General features: G+C 46.1%; 1 protein-coding gene across 1 annotated transcript in view; it reads left to right on the top strand.

Moving 5' to 3' along the window:
• Nucleotides 1-16,866, top strand: part of Uvrag (UV radiation resistance associated) — a 256,107-nt gene that overhangs the window by 36,378 nt on the left and 202,863 nt on the right. The window contains exon 5 of the mRNA XM_051149003.1: nucleotides 2,444-2,518. Coding sequence (XP_051004960.1) covers nucleotides 2,444-2,518 — 75 coding nt within the window. The remainder of the gene's footprint in view (nucleotides 1-2,443; nucleotides 2,519-16,866) is intronic.

The following is a 16,866-nucleotide window of genomic DNA, read 5'->3' as shown; positions in this document are numbered from 1 at the left end:
ATTGTGAAAAGTAAGTTGAAACAAAGAACCGTCCACTGAACGTCTCCTTTTCCATCTGGAGCATGTGATGACGAGCATGTCCTCTGGACTGGTCTCCATCTCAGCCTGTGGTGCCCTATGACCGATGTTCCTCACTCTTAGACTCTCCTGGCTAAGCTCAAGGGTAGCTCCATCATCCTTTCTAATAGCTCCAGGATGCGGCCAGAAGTCTATCAGAACTGCACATGAAACAGCATCTATTTAGTGTCCCATAGAGAAGTTATTAGAATTAATATTTAGAGCAGCTTTGTAAAGGTTCATATATTGGTCCTTTCTTCCCCCATTGGTAAAATTGGAGCTTGAGGGAGTTTAAGAAAATACTTAAAATCACTTAGTAGGGTGAAGCTAAGATTTGGATTCAGATGTCTCTAACTTAAAATTCCTCTTTGGGGGCTGGAGAGATGGCTGAGGTCCTGAGTTCAATTCCCAGAAGCCACATGGTGGCTCACAACCATCTGTAATGTGAGCTAATGCCCTCTTCTGGCCTGCAGGTGTACATGCAGGCAGAGTACTGTATACATAATAAATAAATAAATACATCTTAAAAAAACAAAACAAAACTCCTCTTTGCAGCTAGGCATTTACGTGCCTTTAATCCCAGCACTCCAGAGGTAGAGGCGGCGGATTGCTGTGAGTTCGAGGCTAGCCTGGTCTACAAAGTGAGTATAGGACAGTCAAGGCTACACAGAGAAATCCTGTCTCGAAAAACCAAAAACCAAGACCAAGCAAACAAACAAACTCCTCTTTGCACAGCTACAGAGGCATGTCGGAGTGGGCCATGGCAATCCTCCACTGTGGGGTGAAAGCCACGTCTCTCTCATGGCACCCCTGTTACTACTGTTAAAAGTTTCCTTAAAATGTTAGCCATAGGTTGTTTATAAACATCCTTAGTGTTTTGGTGATGTTTGTTCAGTGTGTATATTCTGGTACTTCTTTTGAAAGGAACAGTTTGGCTTTTTTCTTCCCCCTGCTTCCCAGCTCGCACATGCCCTGGTGGTGGTCTGAAAATACCGTACTGTGCTCATGTCTAATGAGCTAATTTCAGTGTCAGCAGTCAGGAGTCTTCTTAGAAAGTTGGCTCTACAGGGAAGCACACTGGGATGGCGGAGCACAAGAAAAAGTGAGGTTTAAGCCGACCAGAAAGCTGTTATCAGTACAGGGAGCCCTGCCTTGTTTCTGAACTAGTGGCAAGAGCACACACTAGACATCAGGTAAGTGGACTCACAGGCTTTAGAGAAGGAGAAACCAACGTGGGTTAGGGTGATAAGAATTAGGTCCTGTGCTTTCTCTCTGTGTTTTTAATGTTAAGGACCCAGAGAGGTACAAGACACCATTTAAAATTGAGTTTAGAAAGTGTGTGGAAGCAGTGTTCAGACTAGCCCGCTAGGGTCAGGGAGGGACTGTCAGAAGTGTCAGTTTTAGGTTAGGCTTGTTGAGGTACAGTGAGCAGCCATCAGTTCACCTTCTTAAAGAGTAGATAGAGCGTTGGAGGCCCCAGGCTTCACCCTCAGCACAGCACCGCACTGCAGGACAAAAGCGTGCAGTGCAGTGAGTCTGAACTGTTTGTGGAGCTGAGTAACTGCCACCATGATGAAGAAAGCTGCTGGGAATGTCAACTACTGTGCTGACAACTGTTGTCATTTCTCTTGGGTAAATACCCAGGAATGCAACTGTCTGCTCTTATGGTAAGAGTGTGTTGACATTTGTAAGGAACTGTAGGTGGCTTTCCAAAGTGAGCGTAAAGGTCACCATTCCCAGCTGAGGCATGAGGCATTTCCATTGGCTTCACACCTTTGTGGATGTGTATTGTTCTTTTAAACTTTAGCCATTATGATGGTATAAAGTGGTATTTGCCAAATGGTGGTGGCACATGCTTTTAATCCCAGCACTTGAGTAGGCAGAGGTGGGGGAAGCTCTGAGTTCAAGGCCAGCCTGGCCTACAGAATGAGTTCTAGGACAGTAAAGGCTAGACAGAGAAATCCTATCTTAAAAACCAAAAGAAACAGCCAAGGCCACACAGAGAAATCTTATCTCGAAAAAACCAAAACCAAACAAACAAAAACAAAGAAAAAAAGAAAAAAGTGGTATTTATTTTGATTTTTAATTCAGATTTTCCTAATGATTCCAATCAATCTCCCCCCTTCTCCCCCTCTCCTGTGTGTGTGTGTGTGTGTGTGTGTGTGTGTGTGTGTGTGGTGTTGGTTTATACCTTTGTTCAATCTTTAACGACACCTAGATCTGCTCCATTCTGTTGCTCACCTAGCCTGTGCGATCTGATTTCTTTGCTGCCCCTTTGTTTAGATAGCGGCAGCGTGTGTGTCAGCGTGAGGATGGTGGGGTTGCAGGTGTCATGCTCTGGTCTCTGGCATAGGAAGAACTAATAGTGCATTTTCTCCCTTCTTAGATTCATGCCCGCAACCAAAATGAAGTCATTTTTGGGCTGAATGACGGCTACTACGGTGCTCCATTTGAACATAAGGTATGAGAACTCTGCGAATGCCTTGAGTTTTGGTTAGTATGAGCCTCGCACCTGGGAAGATGAACTCCAGAGAAGCACTGTACAAACAGAAGCATGTTTTAGGTGTCACTGTGAGCCTGCTCTTTGGTGTGGCTTGGGACAGATGCCTTCTAGAGTGAGAACTTGTTTCTTAGGACACATGAGCACTCCAAGTTTCTAAATCCCAATTGTATTTTCTCAAAGGGAAACCTGAGCTAGCTGTTTTCCCACTTGTACACAATTCTCTGAGAATTAAGAGAGTGGTGAGCTGGACATGGTGGCACAGGCTTGCAATCCTAGCCACTTGGAAGGCTGTAGCAGGAGGATCACATGGTCAGGTCCTGCCCTGGTTCAGAGTGACTTCAAGGCCAGCCTGGGATGCCTGGTTGGGCCCTGTCTCAAGATGAAAAAAGGCCTGGATATTGCTGAGTAGCATGGGACTTACCACCATGCTGGAAGCCTCACTCTCAAGCCTCAATCCTGCTCTCTCCCCAAAATAGGCATGGTGACTTTCGTTGAAATGGAATAGTTTAACCGAAATGTTTCAGTCATGTTTTTATCATTCTCATTAAGCGTAAGAAACCCAAATTATGCTGGGCATAATGGTGCACAGCACTAATCCCAGCACTTGGGGAACACAGGCAGGTGAATCTCTGAGTTTGAGGCTAGCCTGGTCTACATAGAGAGTTCCAGGCCAGACTAATACACATAATGAAATACTGTCTCAAAAGAGAGAGAGAAAGAAACTAAGGTTGAAGCTGGTTTGTAGTCATTGCTGTCTCTGCAGCAAACGGTGAGAAGAGAGAGGCGAGGGCAGAGGAGAGTGCACTCTTAGCAAAGACCTTCTGTGAGCATCCCTGGGACAGGGGACTCAGCATCTTTCTTTTATTTAATGACCACAAGCCACTGTGTGGTTTCCTCTCTCCATTTCATAGCCGTGGGAACTGATCGAGAGGATGAACTTCACAGGGCCTAGAGAGTGGCTGAGCTCAGTCAGATGTTAGGTTATGTGCCTTGAGTCTGCTTTCCCCACTCTGATTAGTTTTTTCAAAAACAAACCAAACCAAAACCAAAAGCAAAACCAAAACCAAACCAAAACAAAAACCCCTCCCAAACTTCTGTAAAGCCCACACATTGCTTTTGCTCTGAGCCCCTATTGTTTCATAATCTTGGTGATGTGGGTACCACTGCTTGGACACCCTGTCATTCCACAGTTTGCTGAGTGCCCCTCCAGGGTTAGCTCCTGGACTCACGGAGAATGCAGTGGTGAAGATGGGCTTGGTGCAGACGCACACCTCTTTTCCAGCTACTTGGATAAGGCAAGAGGATCCTGGGCCCCAGAATTCAAGACTGGCCTGTACTGGTGCCATGAAAGTGCTCCTGGGGGTTTAGATCCTAACGTTATAATCCAGATTATGAATAGAAAACAGTTATGTGAAAAGCATGGGTGCTGAGTGGGGAGAGCGTTCCTGGAGAGGAGGCTAAGGTTGAAAGGCCACGACATGGAAAAGGGTCATGGTGAGTCTTAGGGACTAACGGAAGTCAGAGCAGCACCAGGCAGGCCACCACATGGACTGTTTAGGGATTTTATCCACAGAACAGGCGAGTGCTCTAACTAGTTTTATGTAATGGCTTCGCTCTGGCTTGTTTCAAAGAGCAAGAACGAATGTGGGGAGACAGTGTGAAGGACTTTGCAGCACAGCGGCATGAGATGCTGACAGTTTGGAATGGACCATGGCAGGGCAGGAGAAGAGGGATGGCATCGAGGGCCAAGCATGTGCTAGGCAGGCGCTTTACCACTGAGCTACACACCCAGCTCAGAAGACAGAGTTAGGGTTTTAGGAGAGAAAACCATTAGGATTTGTTGTGGCTTGCATTTGAGGTAAAAAGAAAAAAAAAAGAGATACTAGGGGTGACTTTGGATTCTGGCTTCAAGTAACTACATAGATAAAGATGAAAGCCATAGGATGCTTTGGGACATGGTAGGGCGGGGAGCACAGATCCTGGGTAAGATATGGCCACAGGAGCGCGCAGTGTCCATAGACTCCTGTGTTGTGGGGAGCACAGACCCTGGGTAAGATATGGCCACAGGAGTGCGCAGTGTCCATAGACTCTAGTGTTGATGGAAAGTAGCCATTTGGAGAAACTGAACCATAAATGTGGGGCAGATGGCAAAGTCACCAAAGTCACGGATGTGTATGACACAGGCTAGGAAAAGGAAGTACAGTAGAGAAGAGGGGCTGCAGAGCTCAGCCTTGAGGACCCTAATTGCTGGAGGCCAAGCAGAAAAGGGGCCAGTGGAATGACCAAGGAGCAGCGGCCTGGAGAAGGGAAGAGAGTGTGCTGTGGGGGAGTCTCAGAGGACAGGGCTCTTGTTCTATTTCCTTCCATCTCTTTAAACTTGTGGGGTTTGGCTGTTTTTGTAGCTTTGTTTTATTGGCTTGTTTAGATTTATGTATTTATTATGTATACAGTATTCTGCCTACATCTGTGCCTGTACGCCAGAAGAGGGCACCAGATCTCATTGTAGATGGTTGTGAGCCACCATGTGATTGCTGGGACTTGAACTCAGGACCTTTGGAAGAACAGACAGGGCTCTTAACTTCTGAGCCATCTCTCCAGCCCTGTTGCTTTGTTTTTTTAAAGGAGATGGAGGAGGCGAGTAAACCAAGGACTTCAAACTTGCCTTTTGTACCTCAGCAAATGGAACGATGTCTTTAGAAGTACAACTCCGAAAGGCCTCCCCCTTTATTTCCAGCTTCGTCTTCTGAGTTCCTGCGGCATTTGCACATCTGTCAGCTCTCCTCTGCCAGATATACTGCTTTGCTGGAGGCCTGTCCTTCCTCCCTCTCTGTGAGCTTTGTAAAGTTAAATTGACAAACACAATGCTGACACCCCCCCCCCCCCCCCGCCTCAGTTCTTGGGATATCATATTTGCTTTGTAAAAACCTTTGTGATTAAGTCAGAACTGGGAGGCTGTGGTTGCTCGGCTGTTTGCCATTCCCAAGCATGGCTGTCTTGGTGTGGTGACTCACCCTGCAGCTGGTCCCTAACTCTTCACCCTGCATAGACAATGGGAACAGTAGAAGCCAGTGTCTACTGAGCATTTCAGTGGTAAGACCTTTGTATCTCAGGAACCCCATGGCAGAGAGACTGATGGTTGGTGAGGTTCGGGGTGGCACCAGTGCCTGACTTCCCTCTCTGTGAGTTTCAAACAAGCTCAGACAAGGCAGTAACAGGTAAATGGGGCTCAGAAGGTGGCTTGGTAACAGGTAAAACTGACTGGGAAATGTTGCTTAAATTTTGTGACTCAAAGAGCTTGCTGTAACTAAAAAGGCTTGTGTGCATTTCCTCCTGACCCTCCTCTTCCCTCCAAAATGACAGTGCAAGTGGAAATGGAATTGTCCTGTTGTAGACCAGAGCCAGCCCTCTGGGCCAAGCAGGGTTGTGTGCTGTAGGCGGCTCCCTGTGATGTGGCAGCCAGGAGGAGCTGAGCCATGCATGCCCAGCCCTCAGAGCTTCAGAGCTCTCATCACAGTCCAGAGGGATTGGGAGCGGTTCTCTCAGGCTGTGGACTAGGGTATTTTTCTCCTTTGTAAAAGCTTGGGAGTGTGGAATGAATAGCTAACCCTAACAGTAATAACAGGAACCAATATTCAGTGAGCACTTTTTCAGTGCCCGGCACTAAACACTTTCCATACTTTACTGTACTTTAACTCCACAGTTGTTTATCTATAGCAGAGAAACTGGTACAGAGAGGTTAAGTTTTCAAGATTGGATAACAGCTAAATAGCAGAGCTGGGATTCAGAAACAGATGGCTAGGAAGTGTTTATTGTGAATGTGCTTGCTGTGTGCGTTTCATTGTATTCTGTAGTCATCCAGGTAATTAGCTTTGTCAGGTTAGAATTCTAGCTCATCTTGTACCTTTAGCAGATTTCCAAGGAACACTTACTATCAGCTGAAGTTTAAGAGCATTATTTGAAAAGATTTATTTATATTACTTTTGATCTCCTGTCTGGGTGCATAGGATTGCAGGTGCCTACAGAGAGAAAGAGAGAGAGAGAGAGAGAGAGAGAGAGAGAGAGAGAGAGAGAGAGAGAGAGAGAGAGAGAGAGAGAGAGAGAGAGAGAGAGAGAGAGAGCGCAAGAGAGAGCGAGCATGTACATACGTTCCTACAGAGGATATGTGCAAATACAGGGTCCTACAGAGACTGGATGTGGCTCAGCTGGAGCTGGAGTTATAGGTGGTTGTGAGCTGCCTGATGAAGGTGCTGGGAACTGAACTCTGGTCTTTAACAAGAGCATGTTTAGTGTGTGCTTACTATCCTGGGCCATTTCTCTAGCCCAAGAAAGCATAGTTTTAATCTTTTTTTTTAAGCTATAGGCAGGCTTTGTGACTATTCATGCATATATTAAGACTGTCTCCTCAACAAACAAAAAGCAAAATTGGTCAAGTCAAAGCAATGTAGAGATTTACCTAAAGCCATCAAGCATGTTAATGAAGATTTCTGGAACAGGGCTAGATTAAAATCTTAAGAGTGCAGAAGCCAACACTGCAAAAGCTCTCCTGTGGGGAGTGACTGATGATGACAAGAAGGTGGCTCCTAGGGCAGAGTGAGCGCTCCGGGGTGATACACAGTCTCTCTGTTTGAAGGAGGTGGGAAAGAAATACCAGAACTTTAGAAAAACTTGAAAGGGGAAACTTTTTTTTTTTTTTTTTGAAAGGGGGAACTTTTAAAAGTTACCAGAGACAAGAATTTTTACTAATGAGAGTGATAGTGACCCGTCATCACCTGCAGCAGGCGCCAGAAGTCTTATCTGAGCAGGCAATCCTGTCTCTAGTACAGTTCTAGGCAAAAGCACTGTGCTTTACAGCCCACAGACATTTTACCATCAGGAATAGCCCTGAAGGGATGCTGTAGGATGTAAGAAAACATGAAGTATGTAAAAATGGTCCAGACAGAAGAAATTTAACTATTGGCTATAATATATGATAAAAGACAAATCCAACACATGCCACATACAATACTTTTTGATTGCAGCAACAAAGCATCTGACAAGAGAGATTTAGGAGAGGAAGGGTTTATTTTAGCTCATGGTTTGAAGGAATACAGTTGATTATGGCAGAGACATGGCCACGGGAATCCACAATCCGGCAGTAGAGAGAGCAAATGTTGCTACTCAGTTCACTTGCTACTTTGTTGCTGTCTTATTCATTTTCAGAGCCAGCCCATGGGAGGCTCACTGAGGAAGCGAGTGAGTTATTGTCCTCTGGACACCTTACTTAAAGTTTTAGGACTCTCTGAGACTAGGCTATGTAGGTATGGTCTCTGCTCTCTGCTGTCAGTAAGATTCACAGTTACAGCAGAAAGGTAGGAAAGCGTGCAGCCTGAGGAGCAGCCTCAGCGAGCTTAGAGTGGGAAGCAGAAAGAGTTGGGTGAAAGCCGCTTTAACTGTTGAAGACAGTGCCACCATTAAAGAGAAACCTTGAGCTGTGCCAGGCGGCATGACATGTCACAGTGCTGGTATGTTAGGTGACGGGTTGGGAGCGAGGTCATCCATTCGTGTGACAGGAGGCTAGAGACAGTAAGCAGCTGTAGGACTTGGTAGAAAATGGTGGGAAGTAGAGGTGGGAATGTTGGGAAGGAGTTTAAAGCTAGCCTCTGCTACAGAGAAGGTTCGAGGCCAGCCTGAACCACATGAGACTCAGCCTCAAAACAAAAAATAAACCCAAAAGGCAGATTTGAACCTACGTGTACCTGTTCAAAATAAAAGAATACCTGGTAAATGCTTTAAGTTTCTAATTAGCAAAGGGAAGTAGAGGACTGGGAAGAATTAAAAAAAAAAAAAAAAAAAAAAAAAAAAAGACTGCTTGGTAGTATTGAATGTGATGGACCGTAGGGGCAGCAAAGAGTCCACAATATTTGTGGTCCCAGTAATCATGAGTGGATGGTGAGTCAGTTAAATTGCTAAGGTGACAAGGCTTTGAGAATATTACACTTTTACAAGCAAACATTCTGGACCAGAGTTTGTAGGGACCTCGTGCGACCTTTGCTGCCTGCTGCAGAGCCCTGCGTAGCTCACTCAGGGCAAGGCTCTGAAAACCACACACCATGAGTCATGACTGAGTGTTCAGTCCTTCACTCAATCCCCTGCTGGCCTCACTGAGGGTTATTTGGTTCTGACCAATTTTGTGTAATAAAATTTCATTTACTTGACAACTGTGTGGCACACTTGCAACATAACCAAATCTTTGAGTAAATAATTAAAATCTTTATCATTGTAAAAATTATTTTCCCCTCTATCTCTCTGTTCACCACCCTAGCATTAAGCACCTATTGCATACCTATTAAACTAAGTATGGTAGGATTAAAAAATGTAAAACACAGATGAGCAGTCATTCTTTTTTATTTTTTTAATTTTCGAGACAGGGTTTTTCTGTGTAGTCTTGGCTGTCCTAGACTAGCTTTGTAGACTAGGCTGGCCTCAAACTCACAGAGATCCACTTGCCTCTGCCTCCCGAGTGCTGGATTAAAGGCATTCGCCAACACACCTGGCTTGAGAAGTCATTCTTGTTCTGCGTTAAAGAGACAAGACTGTGTATTGCAGACCCTGGTCTGCACTGGGTTGACTAAATGTTGTTCTTGATAATGAGTGAGTTGCTTGGGTTCTACAGATGAGGCAGGTAAATTATTAAAGAACTTTAAACAAACACTGGAGACCCCAGGACCATTGTGGTTTGAGGGCTATGGATGGGAGAGTGGCTGCTGGATGTTGTTGGAAGGTGGGTGATAAGAAGGCATATACTTGCAGCCTTTCGGATGTCCATTCAGGACTTTGCCTGTAATGTACTCAGGTCGGCTCACCTGGCCTGGGTTTCCTTTAGGCAGCTGCTCTTTTGGGAGGTTGTTGGCTCCCTCCTTGGGTGACTGAGAACCCAGGTTTTGGAGTCAGATTGCTGCTTCTTACTGAGGAGACCCTGGGAAAACTGGTTCTGTTTCTTTATCCATAAATGCAGCAAACCATCTGTGCTTTAATCCTCAGCTGCCTGGGAATTGAAGATGATAGTGTAGATGACAGGGCTTGCATGTGACTTCAGCAACAAGTGGGAAGTGATCCTCACTAGACTCTAAGCCCCTGTTGAGTGCCCACACCTTGCATGATCGCCATTGGACTGTACTGTATTGGCACAGTGTTCCCAGCCCGAGCCTGGCATGCTTTGCAGATGATACAGGTGACAGCTTTGCTTAGGACCGTCATACTATTGGGGGTTAAAAACTCGAGAGGGTGGTGTATCTCCTTTAGCCTAACTCCCCTGAACTTAAACTTGTGGCATTTAACTCATCCTGGTGGGACACTTAAATAATCTGGCCTTGACAAATTGCAAGGATTTTTTAGACTACAGGATTTTTTTTTTTTTTTTTTTTTTTTTAACTCATACCAAACACTGCAAAAGCAATATCCATAGGGGTCCAGTAGGTGGCGATGCTTGCTCACTTTAGTGAAAAGAAAATTGGAACAGGAGTGGACTTCAAGTCAAAAGGATCAACGTTTTTCAAATGAAAGAAACGTAGACTGAAATAGGAACTTATTGATGAGTTTTACAAATATGAGCACATAAACGGTCATCTTGAGTAGATGGTGAGGCTGACATTGCCTGAGGGACTGAGGGACAAAAGCAAACTTCCAGATCTATTTGAAGCCTGGACAGATCAGAGTTCCTTATTGTATATATTTCAAGGCAGCTGTACCTTTGAAATGTAAGGAGCTCTGACTTGTAATCCCAGCTTTGCTCTCCAACAGTGTTTATTTAACAAATCACTTAGCCTCCCTCAGCTTTAGGTGATTCTCAAAAGCCAGGAAATTCTGGTTTGCTTCAGGGAGCCAGGCATGGCGACATGCACCGGTGATCTCAGCAAGTGTGAGGCTGAGGCAGGAGGAGCTCAAGTTCAAAACTAGCATGGGCTTCATCATAAGATCCTGTCTTAAAAACAAACAAACAAACAAACAAACAAGAACTGCCTGCTGTGGTGGCACTCACCTTTAATCCCAGCATTCAGGGAGGCAGAGGCAGGCCTGGCCTACAAAGCGAGTCCGGGACAGCCAGGGCTACACAGAGAAACCTTGTCTCAGGGGAGGAAAAGGCAGGAAATCTTAGAATTATCCGTCTGAATGTCTGTCTGTAACCCAGGGTGAGGAGCATGCGCCTGCTGGGTATGCAGTAGTTAGCCACCATGAAACAGAAAAGGCTGGAAAATAGGATGAGTTGTGGTCCAACTCGGGGTCAGAGCATGGCTCCACCTCCTTTTAGACATGGCTCTACCACTTTTTAGATGATTTTCTTCATTACGCCCTGTCACCTGACAGACAGCTCTGCTACTCTTTTTTTTCTCTCTCTTTGAGATTGCTTCTGCCACTTTGTTTTCTTAGCTGTGAGACATGCTGACGTCATCTTTGACTGACAGCTGCTGAAGCAGACAAGTGTGGGTGTTTTCACATTCATGAGGGGAATGTTGGCGCCTGCAAAGGTGAAGAGGTTTTCCTTGAACTGGCCTGCTAGGACTGAGGGTTGGACAGTGGCTGTTGGCTCTTGGCCATCATGTCAGTGGACCTAACTTGAAGGCAGAGCACATCCCAGCCAGCAGTACACTGCAGAGCACTTAGAAGCCGGCACCTGAGCTTGAGTGACGCGGAGCTGGGTGGCAGATCGTTTCTGCTCAGGCTTTCTTTGTTATGACTATGTATGTTTTGGCTTCATGTATGTAAGTGCACCACTTAGAACTTGAGTTATAGATGGTTATGAGCCACCATATAGGGGCTGAGAATCGAACCTGGATTCTCTGAAAGAACAGTAAGATGTTCTTAACTGCTGAGCTATTTCTCCAGCCCTGAAAAACTGCAAAACTTTTCAAAGTTGTTCTTATACATATTTCAGTCCATCGTTGTCTGTACACACACACACACACACACACACACACACCACCACCACCACCACCACCACCACTACAACCACCATGATCATGACCACCATCACCATCACTACCAAGAGAAGAAACTGACTGGACAGATCCTCTGATGTAAACCCAGGCTCAGCTTGCTTCTGAACCATCCTTGAAGCACTACTGAATCAGGCAGGTGCAGAGCTCTGAAAAGCTCCCATTGCTGGTCTCACTGCCAAGTAATTTAAATGTCAGACACTGTGCGTGTTTTCATTTAATATGGAGCCACTCCATGAGACAGCCCTCCTCAGTGAATGAACAAAGTGCCTCGGAAGAAAATGTTAAGCTGCGGACCCAGGATTGCCCAGCCAGGAGGTCAGCAGCCGGCTTCATTTGAGCTCTGGCCCGACTCACTTAGAAGCTCGTTTCTCTGAACTGGGCCACGTGCATCTGCGTTTCCTCCCACTTCAGATAGTGTGTCAGAAGGCCAAGTCTGTAGCTTCACATTTAATTAGAGGTGTCCACCAGCTGTGCAGTGAGCGAGCTGCAGGGGAGTGCTCAGGCCAGTGCTTTGAGCAGTGTCAGGGCCTCGTTAGGCAGATTTGAGGTCTTATTGAAGAGGAGACATGCAAGGAACTCAAGCTGTCAACCCACCCAGACCCACTGAAGTCACACCCATTAGTCACTGTATTTGGCTTCCCTCTGGCTCCCCCACTCCCCTTTTTTCTTGGATCAAATTAACTTTTTTGACAGCTGTTTGGAAACTAGTCTTATCCTGTAATTTATATTTATAAATCCTTCTGCTACAGTGTGGTCCCCATTCCCTGCCTTCGTTGAAGCCAGAAAAGAACCTGGGAAAAAGGCCACGCTTCCTGTTGTGAGTTTGGAGGCTCTTGTCTTCTCGGCCCAATTTTTGAGCTTTTGAGAATTGTAAGGCCAGGGGATGGAAAGGCAAGTGCGGTGCTTGGTGGACGTGTTTGAGATTCTTGGGAAGTAAACAGAAACAGCTTGAGGTTTGTCCTCCCAGGGACGTGGAGCCTGTTTAAAACCCCGGGGCTTGTTTGCTCTTCTCTTTCAGATTAGATTTGCAATGAGGACATTCTTGACTCTGGACAGTTAGTGCAGTTTAAGCTCTTCTGCAGGCTGCTGACCCCTTAACCCTGGCTCCTCATCTGTCCAGTAATGCCAGTTAACTGGCTGTCACTGTTGCCCCTCTTCCTCCTCTCACTTCTGTTGTCTTCTCCCCAGTTCCAGTAGATTTTGTATGAACTCTTTCTGCCTTTAAGGCACATGCTCCCTTGCAGCTGATATTATGTATTTCGTGTGTGTGTGTTTGTGTGTGTGCGCGCGGGGGTGCACATTGTACATGTATGGATATAAAAGCTGGGGTCAATGACAAGTGTCTTACTTTACTGCTCTCTACATCCTCCTCCTCCGCAGGGACCAGGTCTCTCACTGACCTCAGAGCTCATCGGTTGGCTAGGCTGGCAGTGGTCCTCCTACCCCTCTACCCCAAACCCAGTTACAGACACATACAATTGTGCCTGGCTTTTTCTGTTAGTGGAAGAAACTGAACTCAAGCCCTCCTACTCGCCTGGCAGGCACTGTACCGACCAAGGGGTCTCCCCAACCCCTGTGTCTCACTTTTATGGCCTCAGGATTTTGTGTTTTCTCTGCTTGGTGCACATTTTGGTCCACAAGTGAAGAAAGTTAGCCTGAGCCATATTCCTGCCTCTGCTCTGCTGTAAGATAGACCCTGCACACAAGTGCTGGCCACTCTGGCAGGGCCCTCCTGTCCTCCTGAAGCAGTGACACTCAAGGCTCTTCTCATCTGCTGTCTGCTTGAGAGCGTTTGCAGTTGTGATTTCTTACCTTAAAAGTGCCCCACGAGCAGGAGTCTTCCTCACTGCTCCAAGTGTTCTTTAAGAGGTAATCAGTGTTTAGGACTCAGCATCTTCCCCTACAGTGCTGTCCTCACCATGCAGTGCTTCTCACTGCTTCCAGAGAGGAAAACCGTGTCTGAAACTGTGGCCAAATTGGGGGCAGGGGGATGTCCATATTGAGCTCAGTGTCTGAGAAGAAGTCTCCCTCCCTCTTCAACGGCTCGGCTTCTGGGCTTCATCAGAGCTCAGGCAGAGGGTGTCCAAGGCCTGCAGATGCTTAGCAGAGCCACTTGCAGTTTTCCTCAGTTTCAACTTGGCCAGCACTTGAAAGCGCATTAGTGTCCATGCAAATGTGTGCATGGGACCCAGGCTGGCTATGGATTCAGCAGGTAGCCATCCATGTTACACACTGTAACTGTAGGAAGGACACTTCCTCATCTGTGGGACAAGCCACCAGCTTTGCTTTGTTGTCTTTTGTTTTTTTCTCCTTGCCCATCTAATTTCTTATTTTGTCCAGTTAGGTGAGGCTGGGCTATGCAAAGTTCACTTGCCACAGGATGACAGTATTCGGAATACTGGTGCTCACGCTGGAAAAGCCTACAGTGGAGTGCTCATGCTAGTCCCGGAGCCCCACTAGACTTTTGTTCTTAGCTCATTGTATCTTATCTTTTTTTAAACTTTGTTTGTGTATGCATGTGCACAGGGTGGGGTGAGGGTGTTTGTGTGTGCCCTTGGAGGCAAGAAGTAGGCACTGGGTTTCCTGGAGCGTGAGTTACTGGTGATTTTGAGCTTTGACCTGCTGCTAGGAGCTCAACTGTGGTCCTTTGTGTCCTGCCCAAGTCTTCTTTTCTGGCCAGCTGGACTTTGGTCAGGTGAAGTATTTCAGAGACGGGGCATCCCTCTGGCTCAGATCGGACAGGTTTTCTCCCCTCCCCCACTCGGTCCCCTAATTGGTGACTAGAACCAATGTCCACCCTCTCTCTTAGGTCAGAAGGGTTGTCTGCATCATCCTCTTTCTCTGAACCAGTGCTGCTAGAGCCTGCCAATGTGGGTTGTTGTTTTGTTGTTGTTGTTTTGTTTGGTTTGTTTTTTTGGCATTTCTAAGATGTGATGTAGTTACTTGTTTCAAATCAAGGTAGTAGCCTCTATCTGTCTTCACTAATTTGCTTGCACTGTCTTGACAAGATCTGATTTCTTTCTAAACCTCCTTCCTGAACATTTTCTCATGCTAAAATTTGCCCCTATCACTTAGACATGTTTCCCTAGGACAGCTCTTTTGCTCTCCTGATGCCTGGTGTTTCCCTCAGCACCTTTACTGTGAGGTCCTGATTGTCTGTGGACTCATCTCTTTCTTGTCCAGCTGCCCTGTGTGTGAAGGCAGAGCAAATGGTTGCCGTCGGTATAGTTCACTGCCGGTGTATAGCACTGCACCTGGCATATAGTGCTTGGTGGCTTAATAAATGCTTGCTGGGAGTGGGTGGCACGTCTGACAGGGACCCCGTGAAGTCTGATGGGATGCACTACTTGGTTGTCAGCAGTTGTGAAACTTCTTGCCCAGAATCCAGTTGGTTTTGCTTGGTGGTTTCTGGCCATTCCTTATAGACACTGGTCTCCAAGTTACTATACTGTAAGGGGGCTCTTCCTTTTGGCTTCCAGATATATTTTTGTCCAATTTTCTACATCTTCATTAGCTATGTTTCATTTGTCCCAGGCCTCATGTCTCTAGTGATGTTTGACTTTCTTGCTACCCCAACCTTCTCCCTCCCTCCCTCTCACCTTCTCTCTATTCAAGCAGCCACTAGGTCCTTTTGAGTCATTTCAAACAGCTCAGCCTACCACCTGCAGAGGGCTGGAGTCCTTTCCTGGTTTCCTGGTGGCCTGTGGACTCTGCTGCCTGTGTGCACCCGTTGCTTGAAAGTTGTATAAAGTAAATGTTGCCGTATTCTGTCTGTGTGTCCCCCATCCTCTGGTCTGATTGCCATCCCTCCCCAGACTGGATTCCTTGCACTGTGCTCCATCTTAGCTTCTGTCTCTGCCTCCCTCCTCTTCCCATTGTTGGGTCAAACTCTCAGCGCATACTGTGTGTATGTATGTATGTATGTATGTATGTATGTATGTATGTATGTATGTATGTATTTTACTTAGGCTCTTAACTGGCATATGTGCTTTTTGAGGATGGTGAGAAACAAGCCTAATATTAGGTGTTTAGTAAAAATTAAAATGAATAGATGAACATATAAACTGAGTGGCTTGACAAGTAGTTATTCTACCAAGTGAACTTATTTTTTCCTTCCTTTCTTCCTCCTTTTTCTTTCTCTCTTTTTCTTATTTATTTATATTTTATTGAGACAGGAGTTTTTTTTTTTTATTTTTATTTTTTATGGTTTTTCGAGACAGGGTTTCTCTGTGTAGCCTTGGCTGTCCTGGACTTGCTTTGTAGACCAGGCTGGCCTTGAACTCACAGAGACCTACCTCTTCCCTTCCTCATTGCTGGGGTTAAAGGCATGCACCCCAAGCACAGCAAGTGAGTCATTTCTATATTGCTTTTGTATTGTTCAGATTATAAGGACTGCTAAAATGCTCATGTTTTTCAAGGTGACCTTGCCAGGAGCACTAACATAGCATACATTCTGTGTGGTCTGTAAACCAATAATGATTTATTTTTACATTTTCAAGAGTTTGAAAGACGAAACAAAGAAAAATGCGTTTCAGATATGACAGGGGTCTGCAAAGCTGAATAAGCTCTCTGAGTTTTAGTCGTGCCCCACAGCCTCCTCCCTGCGTCAATACTGGGGGTCAAACTCAGGGCCTCACCTGCCACTTAGCTATACTCCCAGCCTCAAAAATACCCTCTGACCCTTTATGGAAGAAGTTTGCTGACCGCTAATCTAGAAATACACTTGCTCTGCCTGGAGCGGCTGCTCGCAGGAGATGTGAAACTGCTTCTTCATAGCTCTGCAGTCCTCACCAGGACTGTACAAGGAAATCCTTAGGCCTGGCTTCCCAAGAGTTTTGAGTGGCATGCAAATCTTTCCTGGCGCTTTGGCACTTGGCAGTATCTCCCACAGATAACCAGGTACAAATGAGCTGTTTCTTTCCATTATAAGCCCTCACCAGAGCCCAGAGGATCGCACAGCTGGCCCAGTTAGATGTCATTCAGAGCGAGGCTCTTAGCATGTTGGAAGAATGTTAATTGCTAAGTGGGGGCTGAAGCCGAAGGCCTTCGTAATGTCCTTAAGCTGCTTTAAATGTACGTAGACTGAGATTTTTAGAATCGGAAAAGGTCCGGGAGATCATCAAGTTTAGCAGGGGCCTTAAGAGCAGGGGCTTCAAGCCAGACTGTGTGGCTCTTCCCCGTAATCCTCCTGTGTCTCAGTTTCCTCACCTCTAAAGTGGGGCTAAGAATAGCGCCTAGCCATCGGGCCTGCCCATATCAGCAGCAGATGTGAACCTTTTCCACAGCAGCATCTGAGCTGCAGTGCTGACTATGAAAGAGGACTCTCGGAGC

Source organism: Acomys russatus, chromosome 7, assembly GCF_903995435.1.
Source record: "Acomys russatus chromosome 7, mAcoRus1.1, whole genome shotgun sequence".
In the NCBI taxonomy this organism is placed as follows: Eukaryota; Metazoa; Chordata; class Mammalia; order Rodentia; family Muridae; genus Acomys; species Acomys russatus.
This window is presented reverse-complemented; position numbering and strand designations above follow the sequence as displayed.